The following is a 27,004-nucleotide window of genomic DNA, read 5'->3' as shown; positions in this document are numbered from 1 at the left end:
TATGTATATATGCATGCATATATGGGTACAGGACACCAAAAAAAAAACGTCGAACACAATGAGAAACGAAAACATAAAAACAAAGCCAAGGAAATGGACATTTTTCTTAAACAACGAAAAAATAGAGTACAAGATATACAACACAAGGAACCTTCCCCTTCTTCAGTCGCCTCTGTTTCATCTACTCCTCATTTCGAAGGTAAAGGCGAGACACGACTTCGTTGAAACAATCCTTCCCACAAAGCAAATTAAATAAAGATTTGAGAATTTTTGGCAATGTATATATGTATGTATGTGTGTATGTATGTGTATGTATGTATACACAAACACGCTTGTACACACACACTTTAGCCGGGTTACTGCTGTCTCCCTTGTGTCCAACCACTACCTTCCTTCCGGTCAATTCAACATCTGCAACTGTTAATTCAGGCACGTGGTTTTTTTTCATTCCTCTCTCAGTCTGTTTTCTCTCCTTATTTCCTTTTGTAGAAGAGCGTAGGCTCGGAACGTCAAAGACTTTTCTGTTTTTCCTGAGCGTCAAATCAATACACCTTTTCTGTTGTTCCCATCCCTGTCTTTTTTGCTTTTTGTACAGTTTTGAACCACACACACCACACATATATATATATATATAATATTATATATATATATATATATATATATATATATACATAGATGTAGTGGATCTTGCAAGAATGAAGTGGATTCGATCCACCATAGCCAAATTTAAATTAACACTGCAACAGAACTTTTCCCACGGTGGAACAATGGTTTTTCTCTGACAGCAGTTTTACATTTTCCAGATGCCATTAGCTAGGCCGAAATAATGTCTTCACCACTTGACCCTTTCTGACCTCTTCTACTTCACCAAAAGCTAGAATAGAGATAACAAGACCACCAACTAAATCTATTGTTCTCAATGATATATCTATCCTTAATACACGATTTCTTCCATTTCAGTGACTGATGTGGTTCTCATTCAGGGCCAAGTGAGGAACTTTTGTCCAGCTCCGAATGGCTTCTTCGAAGATTTTAACGACCCGACATGCCGCCGATTTCTGCAATGTCAAAACGCAGTAGCGACTGTGAGGCGGTGCAGACAGAACAACAATATCTTCAATCCGGTGTTACATCGTTGTTCACCTGGTAATCAACAGACATGCAATTTATTTAGAGGCATCAACAACAACAACAACAATGCGAATGGAAACTTCGGTCCCTGGAATCCTGCAAATGGTGCCAATGGAGTAATTGGTGGCGCTGGTGCTGGTGGTGTTGGAGTGAATCCTGCAAATCCATGGAACAACAACAACGGCTTTGCAGGAAGACAATGGGGCAGAAATCCTCAATGGAACAATAACGGTCAACAGGCACCATGGGGTGGTGTCAACAACGGTGCAGTACCACGTGGTAACTGGCCTGGAAGCACTGGACCATGGAATAATAATAATAACAACAATGGTTTTGTGGGGAGACCAGATTTTGGTATTTTTACACCTGGGGCTTTCAACTTCGTCCGTCGACAGCAAAATGGGGGACAACAACCAGAACAAGTCGATGTCAACGGGAATCGAAATCGAACCGCTGGCGTGAGGCTGAATGATGGCAGAGAGCAAACTGGTACAGATTCTGCACCAGCAGACCCCAATGCGGGGAACCCTGCAACAGGGGTTGGAACCGCGGCGCTTTTGGTAATAGATGGCCTTGAAGAAGAATTTAGAGAAGTGATGCGACGGTACCCACACGTACACACACACACACACACACATACATATATATAGGGAGAGGGGGGAAATGGGTACTACTTAGGAAGAGTGGTCCCGGTGTGCGCACTCACGCATCTGCGCTAGCTAGTCCTGACTAGTCGATCCTACAACGACTACCGAGCAAAGTAAATAAAACACAAAATAAATAATTTTTTTACACAAAGTAAATAATTTTTTTAAAAACCAAGTAAATAAAACACAAAAACACAAAGTAAGGATCGACTAGTCGTGACTAGCTAGCGCGGATGCGCGGGTACGTGAGTGCGTGCACCGGGTACATTCTTCTTAAGTAGTAGCTGAGGAGGAGAAAGAAACGTATTAAAAAGATGGAAAAGAAAAATATAATAACAGATAGATAAGTAAACATACATACATACATACATACATACATACATACACACGCATGCATACATACATAAATATAAACATACATACATACATACATACATACATACATACACACACACACACACATACATACATACATACAAACACACACATACATACATACATACATACATACATACACACATACATACACACACACACATACATACATACATATACACACACACACACACATACATACATACACACACACATACATAGAAGAGTGACAAAAAGAACTAGAGGGGGAGAGAGAGAGAGAAAAAGGAGAATTTAAGTGAGAGTGAAACAATGGAAAGAAAGAAAGGAAAAGCGAAAGAGAGTGAGGCAGATTAGAAAGAGAGTGAACGAGAGAAGAGGAAATATGATAGGGAATTTGTGTGAGAGAGAGCTTAGGGGTTAGGAGAGAGAGAGAGAGAGAGAGAGAAAGAAAGAGAGAGGGGAGGATGGGGAGGTTGTGTGTGTGTGTTATACAGTAAACCAAACGTTTTTTTTTTATTTTATCTAGTTTCAGGTCACGAGCTGTGGCCATGCTGGGGCACCGCCATTTAATAAAATTTGAATTTAATAAAATTGTAATTTTAAGCTTAAAAGCCGTTGTTGTTTCTGTGTATTTGTTGTTTTTCTCCTTATTCAAGTTGTTGTTGGTGGTGGTGGTAAACCTTCGTCTGTTTCCATCAGATACATGATAAAAGGCGATCCACTCGTGACCATCCCGTCTTTTAATATTAGTGTACTTATGACAATATTTATTGTCGTGTCACTCTTTTTTTTTTATTATTTCTTCAGAAGATAGTGAGTGAGTCAAGGGAAATTTGACTACGATTTCTAGCAGGTCCAACAACCACATAGAAACTCCCTTGTTGGTCCATGTCTATTGTTGTTGTAGTTGCTGTTGTTTGCAACGGCATGTGGCTTAGTGGTTAGGGTATTCAGCTCGGGAGCATAAGGTCGTGAGTTCAATTTCCAGCAGAGTGTTGTGAAAGGATTTGTTTCAGTCGTTGGACTTTCACCCATGCAGGGGCACACCCTTCAAGGGTTTGGTTGAATGAATCGATCCCAGTACCCTTTTACTTTAAGCCTTGTACTTATGCTATAAGTCTGTTTTGCTGAACCCCTAAGTTATGGTGATGTAAACAAACCAACACTTGTTGCCGAGCGGTGTTGGGCAGGGCGACACACATTTTATACATTATAGGTGCAGGCTTGGCTGTGTGGTAAGAAGCTTACTTCCCAACTACATGGTTCCAGGTTCAGTTCCACAGTGTGACACCTCGGGCAAGTGTCTTCTACTATAGCCCTTGGCCAACCAAAGCCTTATAAGAGGATTTGGTAGACGGAAACTGGAAGAAGCCTGCCGTATGTGTGTGTGTGTCTCCACCATCGCTTGACAACTAATGCAGATGTGTTTATGTCCCTGTAACTTAGCGGTTCAGCAAAGACACCGATAGAATAAGTACTAGGCTTACAAAGAATAAGTCCTGGGGTCGATTTCTTCAACTAACACCCTTTAAAGCAGTGCTCCAGCATGACCACAGTCAAACGACTGAAACAAGTTAAAGAATAAAAGTACACACATCCGACAAGCTTGTTTCAGTTTCTGTCTACTAAATCCATTCACAAGACTTTTGTTGATCTAGAGCCAATGAAGATACTTGCCCAAGGCATCACGCATGTTTGGAAAACACGCTTCTTAACCAATTCGCAGGGAACTGGAGTCTGTCGAGTACAGTGCAATTGGTGCAGCGTTTGTGCCAAGGTGCAACCTTGAGAATCATTGAATATTCAGTCGACCATTTGTGATTGTACACACAACTGGAGTATAAGTCAGTGTTTACTTCAGTAAGTACGTATTTGTCCTTCAAATATTGTTTGTATGTGATAAGGCCCTGATTTGCTTGAATCCTGAATCATCATCATCATCATCATCATCATCGTTTAACGTCTGCTTTCCATGCTAGCATGGGTTGGACGAGTTTGACTGAGGGCTGGCGAGCCAGACGGCTGCACCAGGCTCCAATCTTGATTTGGCAGAGTTTCTACAGCTGGATGCCCTTCCTAACGCCAACCACTCCAAGAGTGTAGTGGGTGCTTATTACGTGCCACCAGCAAGGGGGCCAGTCAGGCAGTATTGGCAATGACCTCGCTTGAATCTTTTTACACATGCCAGTGAAGCGACGTTGGTAACGATCACACTCGAATGGTGCCTTTGTACGTGCCACGGGTACGGAAGCCAGTTGGCTGTTCTGGCAACGATCACGCTCGGATGGTGCTCTTGGCACCCTACTAGCACAGGCATGAGTATACACACACACACATATATATACATACATACATGCTGAGACCCCCTTCGGTCATGAATGACCATGGGGTTGCACCTAAAAAGTTCCCCTCCCAGGCACAAGTCCGGGCAAGGTTGTTTATGGAAGACCAACAGTCGCCCATGCATACCAGCCTTCTCTCTCCACGCCACCAGTGTTATCCAAGGGAAAGGCAAAGGGGCCGATACAGCTTCGCACCATAGACATAGCAACTCATTTCTACAGCTGAGTGAACTGGAGCAATGTGAAATAAAGTGTCTTGCTCATAAACACAACATGCAGCCCGGTCCGGGATTCGAACTTACAGCCTCACAATCGTAAGCTCAACGCTCTAACTACTGAGCCATGTGCCTTCACATACATACATACACATTTATCATTTATATATATATACATACATACACACACACACAAAGTATATTATTTCTCCCTATTCTAGTCTGTAGTCTTAAACCATACTCTCAATGTCGGGGAAAATAAAATTTGGTTATGTGGGGTGAAGAAACCAATTATTTGAATAACAGTTTAATCTGACTTTGGTTACAGTACAAGTGGAAACAAAACCACACGGTTTATATTGTTGGACCTCCTCAGCAAAGGAGGTCCAACATAGCCTTCTCTACATTTAACACATGAAGAAAATCACTGTTGATGTACAATAATGGAGCTCAGAAATAATTATTACTGGGAGGAATTTACTAGTGGTTTCTATCTTCATGAAAAATAAGAGTTAAATTAGTGCCTGCATGTAATATAGTAGGAATATAAATAATAATAATAAATTTTTTAAAAATAGGCATAGGAGTGGCTGTGTGGTAAGTAGCTTGCTTACCAACCACATGGTTCTAGGTTCAGTCCCACTGCGTGGCACCTTGGGTAAGTGTCTTCTACTATAGCTTCGAGCCGACCAAAGCCATGTGAGTAGATTTGGTAGACGGAAACTGAAAGAAGCCTGTCATATATATGTATACATATGTATGTGTGTATATATATGTTTGTGTGTCTATGTTTGTCCCCCCAGCATCGCTTGACAACCGATGCTGGTGTGTTTACATCCCCGTAACTTAGCGATTCGGCAAAAGAGACCAATAGAATAAGTAGTAGGCTTCCAAAGAATAAGTCCTGGGGTCGATTTGCTCGACTAAAGGCGGTGCTCCAGCATGGCCAGTCAAATGACTGAAACAAGTAAAAGAGATATATAATATTTATGTGATATTTGAATAAAGGTGTTGGATTTAAGCATTATATGAGAGCATGCTGCAGGGATTTTATTGGACCCTACTCTTGTAGAGCATTACTGCTGAAGAGGTCTAACAAGAGAGAAACATGTGCAGAGATAGCCAAGATCAGATTGACCCATTAGCCTTCAGATTACTCAGACAAATATAATGCTTATTTATTCATATTGCTTTGAATTAATCATGTATTATCCTGTAGCTACAAGTTTTCGATGATGTAACTGCTTATCTTTAGAATGACATTGTAGGATAGGTGTGAGAGACGCGAGCTGGCCACTTAGAACACAGAATAGAATATTTGGGTCGGATGGGAAGCACTCCGTCGGTTACGACGACGAGGGTTCCGGTTGATCCGAATCAACGGAACAGCCTGCTCGTGAAATTAATGTGTAAGTGGCTGAGCACTCCACAGACACGTGTACCCTTAACGTTGTTCTTGGGGATATTCAGCGTGACACAGAGAATGACAAGGCCAGCCCTTTGAAATACAGGTACAACAGAAACAGGAAGTAAGAGTGAGAGAAGGTTGTGGTGAAAGAGTACAGCAGGGATCACCACCATCCCTGCCGGAGCCTCGTGGAGCTTTAGGTGTTTTCGCTCAATAAACACTCACAACGCCCGGTCTGGGAATCGAAACCGCGATCCTACGACCGTGAGTCCACTGCCCTAACCACTGGGCCATTGCGCCTCCACATTTGGGTCGGATATGGTGTGTTTGAATGCTAAATGCTTAAATTAATATTCAGGATTCAACTAATTGCTTTCTTCAAGTTACAGAATTAGATTTTTCCCTTCCCTATATTCAGTAGGTTGGCTCTAACTGGATTTTCATCAATATGAACTTATTGAAATTCTTTCAATGATCTTTGATCACAGCAGGAAAGAGCAAACCATTTCCGGCATACATCTATGTTGGTCCAGATTCAATTCAGTTATCTTTGGGACTCATTATAAAGTCCATATGCCATTTTAAGGTTCTATAACTTTAATTCTATGCTAGAATTAATCAGTAAAACCATTCAGAAATCAGAAATATCTTATCACTCAAAATAATTATTTTTAAATAAATTCCGTCACTTCAAGTTTACGGTTAATTTATGGGGTTGCGTAAAAGACTAGTTTAATTTCTAAATCTCATTCTATAGATAACTGATTCTGCCAGCGATGTTCAGTTTTGCCTTTCATCCTCTCAGAGCAAGGATCGATGTAAAAAAAAAAAAAAAAAAAAAAAAAAAGAGTCCTAATGCAAAAAAGGGAATTAGTGGGAAATGTAAGAAGGGACCAGAAGTTCTGGCTCTGTGATGAGTACAAATCCTACCAGGGCTTATGTGGGTGACAAACTTAACTCGCTGTCTTTTATAAAGGGGTGAAGCAAAAGAAGGTATATAAGTTAATATTTACCATGCTGAAGGAAACAGTCATTCCTGAATTGAACCAGCAACATTCCACTCATATTAAGCAACGAAATACGGCTACGCATTTCGCCCGGCGTGCTAACGGTTCTGCCAGCTCGCCCACCCCTGTATATAGCTTACCAATACAGGAGGTGGTGATGGTCCCAGAAGGTTGTGCATTAAAAGCAAACACCAATACTATAAAAATGAGTAGAGCAGTGATTCTCAACTGGAGTCCATATAAGATTTGGTGGGGGGTCAACGCAGCAAAACAGGGTTTACAGTATTATTTCAAGGGCACATGCAAAAATTTTGCTTTACATGTATTTATGGCAAGAAACATGTTGGTTTTTTTCTCTGGCGTTTCTCGTAGTTCAGCCTCCACAAGTGAATGTACGAAAAACAAAATAGGAATTTTGAAAAAAAGCATCTATATCTCTCTCTTTTTACTCTTTTACTTGTTTCAGTCATTTGACTGCGGCCATGCAAATCGACCCCGGGACTTATTCTTTTTGTAAGCCCAGTACTTATTCTATCGGTCTCTTTTTGCCGAACCGCTAAGTGACGGGGACGTAAACACACCATTGTCAAGCAATGCTAGGGGTACAAACACAGACACACAAACACACATTATATATATATATATATATATATATATATACATATATACGACGGGCTTCTTTCAGTTTCCGTCTACCAAATCCACTCACAAGGCTTTGGTTGGCCCGAGGCTACAGTAGAAGACACTTGCCCAAGATGCCACGCAGTGGGACTGAACCCGGAACCATGTGGTTGGTAAGCAAGCTACTTACCACACAGCCACTCCTGCACCTATGATTAGTTTTTAAACATCCAATGGCTATAGGGGTCTACTAGAATAAAATAGTAATCAGAGAGGTTCATAGGTTAAAAAAAAAAGTGGTTGAGAAACACTGGGGTAGAGTCAGTTCAATCAACAGCACTACCTGGAACACCTGTGCCAGGCCAGTCTTCTGCTTTGGGGACAGCTCCCTTCCTCCCATCAGTCTCAGAAGCCCTGCAACAGATCATTGGGCACTGCTTGGCTGGGTGGTAAGAAGTTTGCTTCCTGGTTCAGTCTGATTGTGTGGCACCTTGGACAAGTGTCAACTAACTATAGCCTCGAGCCAACCAAAGGGTAAATGGAAACTGAAAGAAGCCTGCCACACATGCGCATGTATTCTTTTGTTTGTTTCAGTCAGACTGTGGCCATGCTGGGGCACCACCTTGAATTTTTTGACAAACAAATTGACTCCAGTACAGTTCAGCCTACACAAGTGAATGTATGAAGAGCAAAATAGGGATTTTGAAAGATATCTGTAAAACAAGTTTTTAAACATTCAATGGCTATGGTGGGGGGGGGTCTACCAAAATAAAATAATCAAAGAGATCCATAAGTAAAAAAAGCCTGGTCACTTGTCGAACCCACTAAGTTACAGGGATATAAACACACCAACACCAGTTGTCAAGCAGTGGTGGGGGACAAACGTGTGTGTATATATATAATATATATATATATATATATACACACATATGTATACACACACACCCCCACAGAGGATGAGCTTCTTTCAGTCCTACCAAATCCACTCACAAGGCTTTGGTAGGCCCGAGGTTATAGAAGACACTTGCCCAAGTTGCCATGCAGTAGGACTGAACCCAGAACCATGTGGTTAGGAAGCAAACTTCTTACCACACAACCATGCCTGCCCCATTATGTGTGTGTGTGTGTGTGTGTGTGTTCCCAACTACCGCTTGATAACCAGTGCTGGTTTGTTTACGTCCCCATAACTTAGCTGTTCAACAAAAGAAACCAACAGAATAAGTGCCAAGCATTTAAAACAAAGTGTTGAGATCAATTCGTTTGACTTAAATTCTTGAAAGTGGTGCCCCAGCATGGCCACAGTTTAATGACTGAAACAGGCAAAAGATCAAAAGATAACCCTCAGCCTGTCCTGTGTATAAGGGGCTGCGTAAGACCCATCTCTCTGGCATCCAGCCACCACAGTAACTTGGGACTTCAAAGGAATGCTTTGTTTTACTTAGAACATATGAAACAAGGGATGAATTAGTCTGGAAATCTAGGACAAACCTGTGGAAAATAATAAACGTGGAATTCTGTCTGTCCAGAACCCCTGCATCTCAGTCTAGAGAGAGACATACCTTTTTTGGAATTAGGATGATCCCGGGATTGAAAATCTGCCCTTCATTTGGTACTTGAATATTCTAAATTTATACCATGTTAATAGGGTACCAACAAATGCTTTATTATTATTGCCCTTTCCAGTTTTGGGCCATGGACCCAATTAGCCCTCCACAGGAGCTAGCTTAAGAGTACAGCATTTAAGCTAGTATACAATAAGTACATCTGGTTGATTATAATACAGATTAATTCTGCTGTATATTGAACTAAAATTATACAAAATTATAACTGCACAAGGAATTTATACTCACACTATATATATATATATATCATGTCACGTGACCGACCAGGCTATCAAATGTTGCTACACATCGCTGGTCACAATGCGCTTCGCATTGTTTTAGCCTTCAAATGACGCCACCCCGCTGGCTAAGCAAGCAGGCCAACAGAAGAAAGAGTGAGAGAAAGTTGTGGCGAAAGAGTACAGCAGGGATCACCACCACCACCCCCTGCCGGAGCCTCTTTAGGTGTTTTCGCTCAATAAACACTCACAACACCTGGTCTGGGAATCGAAACTGCGATCCTACGACCGCGAGCCCACTGCCTTAACCACTGGGCCATTGCGCCTCCACTATATATATAATACACACACACATATATATTTGTTTGTCCAACATGCAAAATCTTTGAATGAAGTGAAGCCCTGATCAGGGAGGACAAACAGCAATGAGAAAAATAACTGGGTCTCCATTGGTTCCAACGACAAGGTTTCCAGTTGATTCGATCAAAGGAACATCCTGCTTGGGAAAATTCACATGCAAGAGGCTGAGGATGCTGCAGACACTTAACGTAATTTTCAGGGAGACTCAGCCTGAGACAATGTGGTCAAGGCTGGTCCTTTGAGTTACGGATACAACTCATCTTTGCCAGCTGAATGGACAGATGCAACAACGAGAAATAAAGGGTTTTGCTGCAGGACAACACGATGCCAGAATTGAACTCACAACCTTATGCTCATGAGCCGAATGTCTTAACCACTAAGCCACAAGACTTCACCGAGACGGAAATATGAAATAAATACTTCACAACTAACGAGAGATAACGTTATCCTTTAACGATATCTCTAACCCATGCCGACATGGATTGGATGGATTGACAAGGAGCTGGTGAGTCAGGGACTGAATCGGACTCCAGGGTCTGCTTTGGCATGGTTTCCACAGCTGGATACCTTTCCTAATGCCAACCCCTCTACAGGGTGTACTGCTTCTTTTTGTGCCACTGGCACTCGAGGTCACCATGCAGCTCACAAATCAACAAACCCAGGGAGGAAGGGTGTTACCTCTGTGTTAGATTGGGGGTTAAGGTTTGAGGGAAGTGGTTGGAGTAGAGCAGCTACATGGCTGCTTGCAGTTAAGAGATTCTATTTTATATATATATCATCATCATCATCATTTAACGTCCACTTTCCATGCTAGCATGGGTTGGACGGTTCAACTGGGTTCTGGGAAGCCAGAAGGCTGCGCCAGGCCCAGTCTGATCTGGCAGTGTTTCTACGGCAGGATGCCCTTCCTAACGCCAACCACTCCGTGAGTGTAGTGGGTGCTTTTTACATGCCAGACGAGGCTGGCAAACAGCCACGATTGGATGATGCCCTTTATGTGCCACCGGCACGGAGGCCAGTCTGGGCGGCGCTGGCTACGGCCACGTTCGGATGGTTCTCTTACTTGCCACTGGCACTGGTATCACAGCTACAAATTCCATTGATGTTGATCGATTTCGATTTTATATATATATATATATATATATATATATATATACACACACATATATATACTAGCAGAAATACCCAGCATTGCTTGGGATTAAAATGGCATAGTTTGTATATAATATATTACAGTTATGTTGAAACAGGTGAGATGGGAAAGTGTAGCATTGACAACAAAACATTTGTGGAGTAAATGATGGGCTAATTCAACTAAGCCACAGGTTATACATCTGTTTGGACCACTTCAGGCCCTAACCTGCAGGGGTTATGTGATTTTTTAATGCACCGAAAAGCTGTCAGTGGATACTCTCTCTCTTGTAGCAGTCAGCATTAACCCGACCCATCATCTGAAATGTTGACACCTCCTTTGGGTTTGTTGGCCTACATCACTCATAAAGCTCAAAGTAAATTTGGAGAAACTGGGCTTGTTCATTTGTGGGTAACAGGGGACCAATAAGGTGATGGATTTGCCCTTGAACTTTGACGTCGGTGTAAATTCAGGTTTTCTTAGATGCACCAAACGATGACATTTGCAGAGTTGTATTGTCTGCTATTGGTCAGAAAATCCTTTAACTAAGAAGAAGTGCCTTTTAGAAGATGCGTAAGATGTAGAGAAGGAGCTGGTAGTACTGGCAATGTTACCTGACCGCCTAAGCAGCACATACCATTTGTTTCATTTAAACATTTTAAAGCTCTATAGCAGTGCTTTTCAAACTTTTTGCTGGAGCAGAACCCCAAGGAAACATTCCACTGGCTCGAGAAACCCCTGTGCAATAATTTAATAGTCTTATGCACACGTATCTGCACAGAGACTTAAAAATTACTGCCGATTTTAGCAGTTTTGTAACTTCTGGCGGAACCCTGGTTGAAAACTACTGCTCTACAGAAAAGACAATTTCTGTTTAGCACACCAATTTGGACAGAGTTTTCCGCGCAAGCACAGGTTGGACAGTTCAACCAGGGTCTGGGAAGCCATGGGCTGCACCAGGCTCCAGTCTGATCTGGCAGAGTTTCTACAGCTGGATGCCCTTCCTAACGCCAACCACTCCGCGAGTGTAGTGGGTACTTTTTACATGCCATCTGCACAGGTGTCAGGGGGAGGGGGGTCCGGCATCGGCCACGATCAGTTGGAGCTTTTAACGTACCACTGGTACGGAAGCCAACCAAGGCGGTGCTGGCAACGGCCACGTTCGGATGGTGCTTTTTATGTGCCACCGGCACTGAAGCCAGCTGAGGCAGCACTGGCATCGGCCACGTTTGGATGGTGCTTTTTATGTGCCACCGGCACAGAAGCCAGTTGGGGCGACGCTGGCATCGGCCACATTCGGATGGTGCTTTTTATGTGCTACCGGCACAGAAGCCAGTCGAGGCGGCACTGGCAACGTTCGGATGGTGCTCTTTATGTGCCACCGGCACAGGTATCACAACTACTATTTCCATTAATATTTATTTCGATGTTCATGTTCTTGACTCAACAGGTCTCCTCAAGCACAGCGGGACGTTCTGGAATCCAGGGTACTTTGAATGGGCAGGGGCTATGCGGAACTGGTGCAGGAAGCAGCCTGGGTCTTATGGACTCTTCTGTCAAAGATGACATGAGCATTCAGCTTTTGCTGAACAACCTACACAAATGAATTGCTTATAATGATCAAATGTTTGTGCTGTACCATTAGCTCACTGCTTCCATCAAAACAACATTACCTGTGCAAGTGCCATACATCAGGATGCCCAAATGATTGCATATTTGTACAGTTCCATTAATGGTAGGAGCAATAAAAAGAACCTAATCGATCCAGTAAGAGATAAAAATTTAATAAACACAGAATTTAAGTGTGAGCTACTATGTTTAAGGGTTTGTATAGTACAGTAACCAGACAGGCTTGTATAACATGTGTACTATTGCAGAAGAGTACAGGGCACATTAGACAAGCCATATGGTGACTGTACTATCCAAACAAACATAGTAACTCGCATCTAAATATTGTTTATCAAATGGTTTATATATGGTATTAAGGAGCAGAAGAGTAAAACATTTATATTCAAAAAATATTTTTCCTAATTTTTTTTTTGGTTTTATCTTTATTATCATCATCAGCTTCGTCTCCGGTAAACGAGACTTCAACATGCATGTAACATATGAACAAGTATAGCAAGAAATTTTAACAGCAAACAGAAGGGATGGGAGCTATTTTTTTCTTGTTTTTTTTTAGGGAATATTTAATTTTTTTTTTGTTTTCCGAAAAAATTCAAGCAAACACCGGAAGGATACAAAAAAGAAAAAATATTTTCAAAAAAAGTTTATTTTTTAAAAAAAAAAAGGGAAAAAAAAGAACGATAAACATTGAACAATAGTCCTTCTGTTGCTTTTTGTTTTTAGTATTTGTGTGTGGAAGAAGAAAAGGAGGGCGGGATCTATTTTTTCTTCTTTCCTTGTCCCAAACCCCCCACCCTTCTTAACTCATCACCCACCCCAAAAAAATTTTTTATACATGTATTTTGTTCAGATTTTTTTTTTTTTTTACTTTCCATTTTTTTTTGTCTCTTGGAAAGAAAAGAAAAAAATTTGGAAAAAAATAAAAGGGTGGGTGGTAGGGGACCAGGGGACCACAGCATTAACTCCACCAAAGAATCCTTTTGGTTGGAAATTTTGGTTTGTTCTTTTTTTGTGTTTTTCTTTTTTAATGAACAAGGTTAAGTGTTTTTTTTTATTTTTACAAACTTTCTCTGGCAAACACCCTGAGCCAAGAGAGACCTATCAGATCAAGAATTGAGATACAAAAGTGAAAGTAAGGGGGAAAGGAAGAGGAGGAGGAAGAAGAGATGGGAGAAGAAACCAAGAACAAGAAATTAGTAAGAAAATGTACACTTATATGCAATGTGCATATGTAGACATGCATATACACATGCATGTAAACACGTCGATATACATGCACACATGTGTATATATATATATATATATATACACACACACACATACACACAACTGTAGGTAATCTGTATATGTAGATATGCAAGCTGACAGTTGCTGCATACATGCATATATACATGTACAATTACACACATGCATATATATATGTGTATGATTACATACACATGCATATATACATGTATGATTACATACACACACGCATATATACATGTATGATTACATACACACACGCATATATACATGTATGATTACATACACACACGCATATATACATGTATGATTACATACACACACGCATATATATAACAAGTGTTGTTGGGAGAGGGGGGAAAGAAGAAAAGATAGAAAGGTTCTCAGACAGCCTGCTGGTTACGCTCCAATTCATCCACAGTAAAAACCTTCTGACCCTGCGGCGGGAGAGGCATGTTTGGAAGCTGGGTCCGGAGTGAGTCACTGTCAAACCACTTCAGTACATCAGCTCCAGATGTGTTTGTCATATTTCCTAATGATGAAGAGCTGGATTTCTGAGAACTGCTTCCAGAGACTGAAACGATAAAGATAAAATTAGGAAAAACAAAAATTAAAAAATAAAGGTAGACTTGGGTGGGGGGGGATATAAAGGAACAGATAAAAGAATTTCAGATGTACCACCACTATTTGAGTTCCAGGCCCACTACCAACACCACTATCCAAAATCCCAGACCTCAACCATCAACATTCAAGTTCTAAGCCATTACCAACACCACCGACATTCAAATATCAGGTCACCACCACCTTCCTTCCAAGTCCCAGGGTATCATTAACACCACCACCTGATTTCTAGGCTACCACCAACACTATCAGAGTCTCAACACCACCATCTGGAGTCCCCAGACATTCATCTCCAATGCCACTGCTTGAACCCTACCCCTATCATTCAAATTACTCACCTTGCTTGTGAAGGGAAGAAGGTATCTGTGAGGAGACAGCTTGTCCCATGCCCACATTCACAACCCCAGCAGCTGCCGGGTTTGGTGTCATACCAATAGAAGAAGTTGTAGCCAAGGACGTTCTCTGGACCAGTGGTGCTACCACTCCAGGATAGACCGCTCGCATGCTGCCTGGAAAGCGTGTCTCCAAAGCTGCCGAGCGTTGTGCATGCATGGCAGCCACTGCAATAGACAGAAAGCAAGCAATATAGACACACAGATAGAGACACACACATGGAACTCATGAATTAATGCAATGGTCAATTAAATTCAAGTTTCCTTACTTCCTACTTTAAGCAAAATAATTTCACCTATCCCAATGTTTTGCGTAGTTCCACTATCTGATTGTTGCATGGAAACCATTGTGGTTTTCCTTTCTTTTGAGTGGTGAAGCACTGAATACCTTGTTCAGCAAAGTTTGTACATGTGCCCAAATTCTAGGAGTGGTAGACACCAAGGGATGGAACTGAGATGGAAATACTGGACTACTATCTGACCAAATGGATCGCTGAAGTTTCAACCTTCCAGGTTAATTTGCCTGACAGGTTGATGCAAGAAAAACCCCACACCTTTATGATTGAGTGACTTGCCCCAAGCTGATATATGAAACTGTAAAAGAACAAGTTTCTAAAAATGAAAATGAATAAGAAAAAAAAAGAAAAGAACAAACATAAATAGTGGAAAACGATCTTAAAATGAGGAACCTGACAAAGGAAATGACTTCAGACCTCAACAAGTGGTGAAAAGACTGTCCAACTCATGCTAGCATAGAAAAACTAGATGCTAAATACTAATGATTGTGATAATGAGGACGTCAACAAATAAAGTAACAGGTCTTGAATGGTCTATTGTGTGGGAATGAACAGGTTACATATGACAATTGGGTTTCGAGTCCAACTAAATGCAGTTTAAAAGATTAACTCGCTGAATACCAGCTTAATCTGATGTCGCAACTTATTTGTTCTCCAGTCTAATGCTTTTGATACCAACCACTTTCATAGCTGGACTGGTTCTGCGACACCACCGCCCAGCCACCTCTCCAAGAAAACAAAAAACAAAAACAAAAAGAAAATCCATTTAAACTGGCCACATGCAGCCCAAATATTCTACCCATCCTATGCTCAAACTGGCCAAATACCGTCTCCCACACCTACCATACAATGCCATTCTAAAAAGAAACAATCGCAGCATCGAATCAAATGCCATCACTGTAGGATGAAGCAAATTAGATTTCATGAACAGACATTGACATTAATGATCAGTCACCACAGTATTGTAAAAGAATGCAGACAGTAAAAGGATTACAAATTTACGGCAATGTAAGGGGGAATAATTTTTATTACTCTAAATATACATTTAGGGAATTAGATGTAAAACTACCGACATAAACGGGTGTTGATTTTGTTTTTGCCGTGTTGTTTAGGTTAAGAATTGGGGATAATAAATGGTTATTCCTAAAAATCCAGCATGGCTTTCGGTTATCATAGTCAGCCCAGTGACAATATAATTACAATAAGACCCATACCCTTAATACATTGGTTGGAATAAATTTTCCAGGAAAATTAATAACGAACAAGTGCAAATTGTCAAAAATAAGGCAACAGAACATTATTTTGCTGGTGAACTTTTGCAGGAGACATATCTCCCCAAAGTTAACAAGGATTTAACCAGATGTTAATATTAGATTTAATAAAACTGCTGACCTTGCCAGGGATAAGGAGGAATGGTAAAAGCAGAATGGCTAATACTGTGCAGGGGCCACACTTATATGGAAAATCAGTGATATAAAATGGCTACATCACTACAGAATATGGGTAATGTTTGTCCGTCAGAACAAACGAGGACCACCTAGCCATCTTGGGTGAAAGTGATTGATGACTTGTTTAAAGTGAAGGAGAGTTGCACATTATCAACCTCACCCTCTTGTTCATAACCTCTTCAACCCCGGTCAAGATGATCGGGGATGGGGACACACGTGGTGGATGACAGATATCTTGCTAGCCCCTATCTTATTTTCTGCACCCCATGCATGGCTGCAACCACCTTCTCTGTTGAACCATGAAGATTTCTTGCACAAAGTTTGCCAGACCCAGTATTCACATGCATAGGTAAGTCCTAACTACCAAGAATTACATAACTATTGGCTAATACACAATGGCTACATCACCATAGAACACAGCAAATAAGATGACTACAGCACCACAGAACATGGCTAATATACAATGACTACATCACTATAGAGCATGACATACAATGGCTACAAAATATAGAACATGCCTAATAGAGGTTGACTACATAATATAGAACACGGCCGAAATGCAATGGCAACATCACCACAGAACATGACTAATATAAGACAGGTCACTTTACCATGGGACAATCTAAAAAATGATGCTACTATAGAATGCAGGAAATACAAGATGGGTCACAGTGGTACTGGACACGTTTCAGAAGCCCAGTAGCTACTTACTTCTTCCGTGCAACATAAACTGCATCTGTAAGACATTCGCCGCTGGATGCACTCCGATGTTGGGGAGTGGACGTGGTAGAGGCATCCGGTTGCTGACAGGAATGCCAAATGGCGGGGAGCTGTTAACACTCAGAGACTGAGAAATGCCATGAGCAGCATTGCTTATCAACGGAGAAGTTGGCTGTTGAGATGGGTGTTGTTGTTGTTGTTGTTGTTGCTGTTGTTGCTGCTGCTGCTGTTGTTGTTGTAAACGATGCAAATCTAGAACTTTAGCTAACTCCATGTTGGTAGTAGTACTGCTGCTTGGATAGTTGAGAGGCCTTTCTCCTTTGGTAGAGTTCATGGAGGTCAGTGATTGTACACCAGCGGTAGGCCGAAGACAACTAGTGGTGCTTGTGCTCCCTGGAGAAGTGGACCAAAACAAACAAAATAGAAATCATGACAAAAAAAAACAAAAAAAAACAATTGGGAGAGGGCAATGGGTAGGGGGCAGAGTGAAAATAATATCAAATCTCAATTGTTTCTTAACATCAACATCCAGAAAGATAATGGCTGTAAAGTTACAATGAAAGTTTACTTGACCAAGATGCTCTTAACTCGGTTTCACCCAGTGTCCTGTCTGGTTGACTGACTTTGGTTAACTGACAAGACATACTACCATCCTATATCATCCCTGAATGCTTAAAAGTGTAAAGAACAATCAGCTGTAAATTTTTTTTTAAATAAATAAAATGCAAGAACAAAACCTATCCCATGAAGGAATGAACTGTAGAGGTCTCCATGTGGTTACTCAATTTGCCACAAATATCAACCAAATCTCTCGCAAATTACAACCTAAAATCTTAAAAAAAAGGAAGGATACATACCAGAGGTAAAAAAGCTTGACCCATACTAGAATTCTTAGATGACAAATCAATCAAGACTGACCTGGGACTAACAATATTTTTTTAGAAATATCTCAAAACACCAGGGACCACTGCAGAGTTAGTCAAATGATAGGCTGTGTTGTGATCTTTTATTTAATGAAATTATTTCTTTAACTAATACCTTAAGACAACGAACAATGATGGGAGAGAGAGTTCCTTTCCAATCTAAGAGTATCACAAATGCTTTACTGATGAGTGATCTAAACTGTGAGCAGGGCCAGCCAACTAAATGCACAGCAAGGACTTGAAGGGTTTTACTGTTTTACAGCTGAAAGAATGAGGAGGCAAATGATACCTAATTTTACAAGACTCGGCTACTCAAAGCTGAAGGTACTTGGACGAGACTAAAATATCACTTGCTCAAATGACACAGGCATAGCATCAAACTAAAAGGAAGTGAAAAAGAAATAAAAAGGGGCCCAAAACAAAAAAATGTCTAATATTTTCAGATGTAATAGGAGAGCAGGACAATGTATTAAAGACCAAGACACAATACCAACAGTTGGCTTCAGTGTAAACAGTGGTACCCTATTCTCATCAATTACACACTTGGGTCACAATATTCATGTATCAAACATTTACAGATCCATCTCCTTATTTTCAATAAAGTTCTTACGCTAGAACTAGAGCTCCGTCTCAGTTTCAATAAAGTACTCAAGCTAAAACTCGCCCACCACACACTACAAACGGCTGGAAAGGAAAACTATATTAAGACAACTAGCTCAGAAGTCAACAATCTATATCTTGGCACCACTTTCTACTTTGTGATGGATGTGATGAAAATTCAACCATCAAAGCACTTACTTCACCTGGTCCTATGTAGGTACCAAAGCATAGTCCATAAATTCCAGGTAATAAGCAGTAAAGAATTATAGGCACAGGTTTAGTTGAGTGAATAAGAAGTTTGCTTTGCAGAGCACCGGATTTCATGGGCAAATGTCTGTTATAGCCCTGAGCTAACTAAACCATTAATTTGATAGATGGGAACTATGTGGAGGCCAGTCATATAAGTGTGTACACACACGTCTGTACTTGTCCCCATCACCATTGCTCGACTTGATTTGTTTACATACCCATAACAGGCAAAAGAGACAGAATAAGTACCACACTTAAGAGTAGTGGGGTTTATTTGTTTTAAAAAGACCCTTCAAAACCATGCCTGCCCCAGCACAGCCACAGTCCAATGAAATGAAACAAAGTTACAAAAATAAAAAATTTTGTTTTAATAACCACTGCTGAGATTGAAAAAACTTAGTAGCAACTACGCTGATCTAGAATGTGGCAACTGAAGAAAAGGAGAGAGAGATAGAGAGAGAGAGAGAGAGAGAGAGGGGGGAGAAGGCTGCATTAGCGCTGAGCTGGTGCTCTTTGTGCTGTGTTCAAATCTCACTCTTATCAATCTTGCTTTTAATCCTTTAAAAAACAAAGATCTGGGGAGGGAAATATAGCAGTGCATTTTATCCAAAGTCCCAGCAGCACAGACAATCGACCATCAAAGAAGCAGTGTTGGTGCAAAATTAAATATTTCCTTGGCTTGTGGTATTGAGTTCAAGTCTACTGTTTTGGATAAGGCAATGGGGAAACCCCTTGTGTCAAGACCAATCAGTGGTACTCCATATATTATAAACCTTTGTTTAAACCCATTAGCATCAAGATTCCTCTTAAATGTAATGCTTATTCACATTGTTTGGAATTAACCATGCATTGGATGAATATGTGCCCTCACAACATTTCGGCTGATGTACTCTCCAGCCTTCTTCATCAAATGTTCTGGTGGAATTTCAAACCCAACCCTGATGAAGCCTGGAGAGTACATCAGCCGAAACATTGTGATAAAAAGGTGAGGACACCTATCCGCTCCATGTAAATATTGTACATAATTCCTCATCTCTAAAATACAAAACAGTATAACCATGCATTGCTTTTAAATTTTAATGACGTGATTGTATATTTTAAGAATGACAGTAGAGAATATGTGTGAGAGGCCATACCTGACTGATTTAAATGCTAAAAGTTTATATATTCAAAGTAGCTGGATGGATAATTAATCTAATGCAAAGACTTGTCAATAATGACAATCCACACACTATATATATATATATATATATATATATATTTATATATTAGAAAATTAGTTAATCATGTGTCATATACAGCAAAAACTATGTTAATGTTGACATTTAATGCAAGTAGCACGTGTTCCTCCTATGCTTCGGTTAGTATAGTGAACTCCAGGCTCTACTCATGGGGTAAAGAAACTGAAAAAAAAGTGTCAAAACTGAACAGAAAGATGTACACATATATAGACATAAGCAAACAGCTACATAGGCACATATATAAACACAAACAAGTAAACTATAAGGAATGAACAAACATGTATGCCATATTTGTCTTGATTTTTTTTTTCAGTCACTGTGCTAGGAGTGGTGCTAAAGGATGTCATCAAGGACATCTGGTCATAAAACACTGACAAAGACTCCTGACCAGCCCATGCCACATAGGAAGCGGACATGAAAGGGTTATGTGCACACGTGCATGTACATATGGGCTTGTTTTTCTATATGCATACATATGAATGTATGTAAATGTATAAAGGTTTTGGCATGTCTATGTATTTACAAATGTGCATAGAGGTCACCATCATCGTTTAACATCTACCTTCCATGCTGGCATGGGTTGGACGGTTTGTGTGGAGCTGGCCAGGCAGAAGACTGCACCAGGCTTATGTCTGTCTGGCACGGTTTTTACGATTAGATGCCCTTCCTAACACAAACCAACCCACAGAGAGGAGAGTACATTTTACGTGGCACGCATGTGCACACAGACATGTAGTTATGTGTGCTTGTGTAGATAAAGTTGTACATATATTTATAAATATACATTTGTATGCATGAATATATAGGCTGTCCTATAGACAGAAAAATACATGTCCAGAGGACATACAAAAGTGTGTATGTATATGTTCATGCATGTGGGTGTGTATTTATATATATATATATATATGGGACTGTGGAAACAAGTGTTGAGCGAGGGAAAGTGTAAATCCGCATGTGTGTGTCATTCTTTAACATCCGTCTTCCATGCATGCATGGGTAGGACAGTTGACAGGAGCCAACCAGGTAGAAAACTACCCTATGCTACCAAAGCTGGATGCCCTTCCAAACACCAACCACTCTGCAGAGCAGACTCCATGCTTTTTATGTGTGTGTGTGTATATATATATATATATAGGCGCAGGAGTGGCTGTGTGGTAAGTAGCTTGCTTACCGACCACATGGTTCCGGGTTCAGTCCCACTGCGTGGCACCTTGGGCAAGTGTCCTTCTGCTATAGCCTCGGGCCGACCAAAGCCTTGTGAGTGGATTTGGTAGGCGGAAACTGAAAGAAGCCTGTCGTATATATGTATATGTGTGTGTATATATATATATATATATATATATATATATATATATATATATATATATATATGTGTGTGTGCGCTGTGTGTGTCTGTGTTTGTCTCCCTAGCATTGCTTGACAACCGATGCTGGTGTGTTTATGTTCCCGTCACTTAGCAGTTCGACAAAAGAGACCGATACAATAAGTACTGGGCTTACAAAGAATAAGTCCCAGGGTCGAGTTGCTCGACTAAAGGCGGTGCTCCAGCATGGCCGCAATCAAATGACTGAAACAAGTAAAAGAGTATATATATATATATATATATAAAAGTATGAATACACATGCATGAACATATATATTACATGAAATAAAAAAACAAGTTAACAGAAAGACAAACAACCAGACAGACATCTCTACTTACCAAACAAAAAGATATCAATGTATGTGTACATGAATACATAATATCCATATATAACATTTTTTTATACATTTTAAACAATGGAATTCCATGTGTGTAAATATTGGGTTAAAAACCCTTTGGATAGTAAAGTTAAAGACAACCTGTGGCACTTGGTCCTACATTTGTAAATATGACAGACATTCTGCCATTGTACCAAAGCAATCCTTCAAGCCTATCTATTTTAGAAGCTTCGCTCTTACCAACAAGAATTGTATGTTTACATCACAATTTAGAAACTTCGAGAGAATGCGAAATAATTTACTTTTAATGGTGGAGCTTGATGTAGATAAAGTTATAAATAATAGCATGTGGAATATTGGGTAACATTTTTTTCTCCACACCCTTTTTCTTTTTTTCAATGACTACCTACTAATTTCATTATGAATGCCAGGCTTTGAAAATCAGAAATCAGTCACAGGGTAGCTATAATTACCCAATAGTAAAACACTGCTCACAACACTTTTATATCCACTGGCACTGAGTCGCTTTCCTGTGACTTTGTCCCTGGCATTGTACATCCTTTCCATCCTCAACACACTTTACATCTTCGCTGCCACCTACTACTACTACCTGCCTGACCTATACTTACTACCTGTCTTCCTTTCCAAATGATGTTCATGACTGATCATGCCTCCAATGCATTCACTAATCATTGCATTTCCCTCTACCCCCATCTATCTGCCCCACTGTGCTATATATTCCCAGAAACTTATTTACCCACTCATAACACTTCTCTTGACACCTTCACTATCCTCTTTCTTTCCCAACTGGCGTAGCTACATACCTCCCCTACAACAAGACACTCAATCTTATCCCTCAATCATACTTTAGCCTCTCATCACCCGGAACGAAGCCACCTCCTCTAATTCTTTTCCCCTCTCAGTTGAGGAGGGAGGTCTTGTCTTATGAGTTACTTAGTGACCTCACTAGTGTCAGTACACAGTAGAAGACATAACTTGTAAAGCAGATGGCATTAAGAAGAGCATCTACTTGGAGAAACCATGCCAAAGCTGGTGCAACCCTCTGACACACCAGCTCTTGTCAAGCATCCAACCAATGCATATATGCGCACACACACACAGAGGACATCTTTCAGCTTCTGTCAACCAGCTCTATTTACAAGGCTTTCGTCAGCCCAAGGTTACAGCCAAAAACACTTGCCCAAGGTGGGTCAGATCCCAGAACCACATAACTGGGAAACAAGCGTTTTACCACACAGCTACACTCGCACCTAAGCTATATTTAAAAAAAAAAGAGACATTGGATTGGCAGAACTATAAGAATGCCAGAAGAGATGCCTTGCAATTTTTGTTCCAGCTCCTTGCATTCAAAATCCAACCATGGCCTGCCTGGATCACAGACTGTCACCCCATTTCACAGTACCACCTGGCTTTTGGATGTATTTAGCTGGGTCCTGTGTTGCAAGTGTTTGGTCCAGGCCTCTGGTTTAAAAGATACCTTCCACCTTTCCCCAATCACAGACTCTCAGTAAAAGGGATCATGGGTACAGCTAACCCTAAATAGAAGCGAAGAGTAAGTACTCGAAGTTCTTAATGCCCGTTTCTCAAGTATGAATCACTGAATTTATTGAAATGTTACCTTTAACAATTGGTCGTCCAGCCAAGCTTGATGAGAGTTGTTGCTGGGCTGCACTGGTCGCTGTGTTTGAAATACCAGACTGAAGGAGTTGCGAAGTGAGATTCTGCATCATACCTTGACCCATTAGTGCCCGTAGTGACTTAGACTGGTCACACGGACTGCTAGGTAGAGTTTGAGAAGGACTAGGATTCTGAAACAAAGAAGAAATCCCAGATGAGAGCAATTTAATACAGATTAAAAAAACTAATTAGACTGCAAAGATTATTATAACATAAAAAGCATCCGGTTCACACTTTTACTTGTTTCAAGTCAGCCATGCTGGAGCACTGCCTTTAGTCAAACAAACTGACCCCAGAACATTCTTTGTAAGCCTAGTACTTATTCTATTGGTCTTTTGCCAGACTGCTAAGTTATAGGGATGTAAACACACACACACACACACACACACATAAGAGGAAAATTTATAGGCAAATTTGTTGAAAATGTACCTAAATTTGAAAAACTTGTAATTGTTTAAAATAAATTTAAAATTCATAATTCTAAATTTTTACCATTGATGAACAAAAAATATTGCTGAAACTAGTTTGGTATATTTGTAAATAAATTTATCTTAAACAATTAAGTTTTTCAAATTTAGATGCATTTTCAACAAATATGCCTCTGTGTGTATGTATGTATGTATATATGATGTCCGTTTCCTTGGTTTTGTGTTTATGTTTACGTTTCTCATTGTGTTCGACGTTTTTTTTGGTGTCCTGTACCTATATATGCATGTATGTATACATATAGATGTAGGTACGTATGTACATACATATATCATCATCATCATTTAACGTCCGTTTTCCGCGCTAGCACGGGTTGGACGGTTTCGACCGGGGTCTGGGGAGCCAGGGGCTGCCCCAGGCTCCAGTCTGGTCTGGCAGTGTTTCTACAGCTGGATGCCCTTCCTAACGCCAACCACTCCGCGAGTGTAGTGGGTGCTTTTTACGTGCCACCTGCACAGGTGCCAGAGGGGTCTGGCATCGGCCACGGTCAGTTGGTGCTTTTTATGTGCCACCTGCACAGAAGCCAGTCGGGGCAGTGCTGGCATCGGCCACGTTCGGATGGTGCTTTTTATGTGGGGGGAGGGTGCAGAAATATAGGGGAGCACCAGTGGAGAGGGGTGTTCGGAGAAACGATGACAGGTTCTTGACAAGTAGAACGTAGGATATCACGAGAGGGGTAATGCATGGTGAAATAGCATATTGAAGAGGGGGGTTCGAAGAGTAGACACCTATAATGGTGGTGGGAGAAGCGACATCCGGTATAGATGGAGCAAAAATATAGAGATATCCGGTATTGGTGGTGGGGGTGGGCAAGGGCGGGTGCACCGGGAATATGCGAAGGTTGAACTTGACAGGCTGGCTTAAAAATGCTCTTAGCAATGGAAGGGGGGAGGACAGACAACGTAAAAGAGGGAGAGAGAGAGAAGGGAATAGTGGAACCCCGTGAAAATCGGCCGCCATTGAAAAACCCCTGTATGGAGAAACTTAAATATCTATTCTGTATTTAGCGAGACACGAGGCCGGAAACCGATGGTCAACAATAACTAATAAATTATACAGAATATGCAATACGAGGCGAAGCTGAAAATACTAATACTAATAATAATAATAAACAAATTGTCGACTGGGGATCAAAGGGATAATACTAATACTAATAATAATAATAATAAACAGCTTAACCACTAGAGATCAGACAAATTTGCATGAGAATATTACTGGTACAGATTACGGGATGAATTAGATTAGAAAGATTTTCTTATCTTGGGAACATTTCGTTTTCGGCCTGACACGGCGAATATGCGAAGGTTGAACTTGACGGGCATGTATGTATATATGCATATGTTTTATTTAATATTTTGCTATTATATGACGAAACGCCACGCATCCTCTTCCAAGTAAGTTTTATATATATATATATATATATATATATATATTATATATATATATATATGAATATGACAGGCTTCTTTCAGTTTCTGTCTACCAAATCCACTCACAAGGCTTTGGTCGGCCAGAGGTCATAGAAGACACATGCCCAAGGTGCCATGTTAAAAAAAAAAATTTTAAAAAGCATTGTCATCATCATCATTGTTATCATGCAATCATAGATGACCCACGATTGCATGGCTCAGAGTTTTATTGAGACAGATTTTCTACAGCTGGGTGCCATTCCTGTCACAAACCCTTATCTTGTTTCCAAGCGAGGTAATATTTCCCCCCTGGCCAGACATGTTTTCGCAGAATACTGGGAATGAATGACACTAGCTGTATTACAGAGACACTGATTTGTGGAAGTGCATGGCTCAGTGGTTAAGGTGTTGGACTCATGATTGTAGTTTCAATTCCTGGACAATGCATTGTGTTATTGAGCAAAATACTTCATTTCATGCTGCTCCAGTCCACTTGGCTGGCAAAAATGAGTAATTCAGTGACAGACCAGTGTCACTTCCAGCTGGAGACCTATTACACCATGGAAACCAGCCCTTAAGAGTCAACGTGACTCAAGAAGGTAACTTCACCTTTACTCATTTATAGCCATAACACTGTGTAACAAGGAGGGGGGCACGGACACACAATGGGTTTCTTTCAGTTTTCATCTACGAAATCCAGTGACAAGGACTTGGTTGGCTTGGCTCTACAGTAGAAGACACTTGCTCAAGGCACTATTCAACGAGACTCAACTCAGAACTTGTGATTGAGAAGAGCAATAAATTGAGATAAATGGAACACAATGAGCAATGGACCCAATGTAGATATACCATACATCTCAACTTCAACATCCATACCGCTACGCTTGCACAAGTGGAGCAGTCTTCAACATGTCACCACTCATTGCAGTTCTTTGTCAATTCTTTTATGAAGGTCAAAAATCTGGAGATCAACCTTCACCACTTCCTCCCAGGTTATCGTCTTGACCACAAGTTCCATTTACTTTGAGTATTCAACACTTCATGGAATTGACATCCTCTATGCATATGCATGAAATGCCTGTACCAGTGTAGTCTTATATACAAAATCTGATTCTTGCATCTAGTTTCCCACCCACCCACACCTGTCTCAGCTCATTTGCATTCACATATTGAGAGTACCATTGACTCACCCAATTCATTAAAAACTGCTTCAGATGAAAATATTTAAACAAAAAAAGGTGGAAGTGCTGCTGGATTAAGAGATACGAGTGGTGGTGGTGGATTAAGAG

At 40.7% G+C, this 27,004-nt stretch overlaps 2 protein-coding genes across 10 annotated transcripts in view; one reads left to right on the top strand and one right to left on the bottom strand.

The window, feature by feature from the left end:
• The window catches only part of LOC118761138 (N66 matrix protein-like), a 4,189-nt gene extending 1,992 nt beyond the window's left edge, over positions 1–2,197 (top strand). Inside the window, exon 2 of the mRNA XM_036498831.1 lies at positions 961–2,197. Within this exon, the coding sequence (XP_036354724.1) occupies positions 961–1,781 (821 nt within the window). The 3' untranslated portion in view covers positions 1,782–2,197. The remainder of the gene's footprint in view (positions 1–960) is intronic.
• Positions 2,198–14,190: 11,993 nt separating this feature from the next.
• The window catches only part of LOC115228109 (eukaryotic translation initiation factor 4E transporter), a 145,034-nt gene continuing 132,220 nt past the window's right edge, over positions 14,191–27,004 (bottom strand). For 5 of the 9 annotated variants that reach the window (XM_036498834.1, XM_036498835.1, XM_036498832.1 and 2 more), the window contains 4 exons: positions 23,762–23,951; positions 17,400–17,801; positions 14,891–15,112; positions 14,192–14,505 (listed from right to left, as the gene is read on the bottom strand). In XM_036498834.1, coding sequence (XP_036354727.1) covers positions 14,315–14,505; positions 14,891–15,112; positions 17,400–17,801; positions 23,762–23,951 — 1,005 coding nt within the window. In that variant the 3' untranslated portion in view covers positions 14,192–14,314. Of the gene's footprint in view, positions 14,506–14,890; positions 15,113–17,399; positions 17,802–23,761; positions 23,952–27,004 lie in introns of all 9 variants that reach the window. The other 4 variants (XM_036498839.1, XM_036498836.1, XM_036498837.1 and 1 more) reach the window with 4 other exon arrangements.

This window comes from Octopus sinensis, unplaced genomic scaffold (genome assembly GCF_006345805.1).
Source record: "Octopus sinensis unplaced genomic scaffold, ASM634580v1 Contig09534, whole genome shotgun sequence".
In the NCBI taxonomy this organism is placed as follows: Eukaryota; Metazoa; Mollusca; class Cephalopoda; order Octopoda; family Octopodidae; genus Octopus; species Octopus sinensis.
Note: the sequence above shows the minus strand (reverse complement) of the source record. Positions and strands in the feature narration are given on the sequence as shown.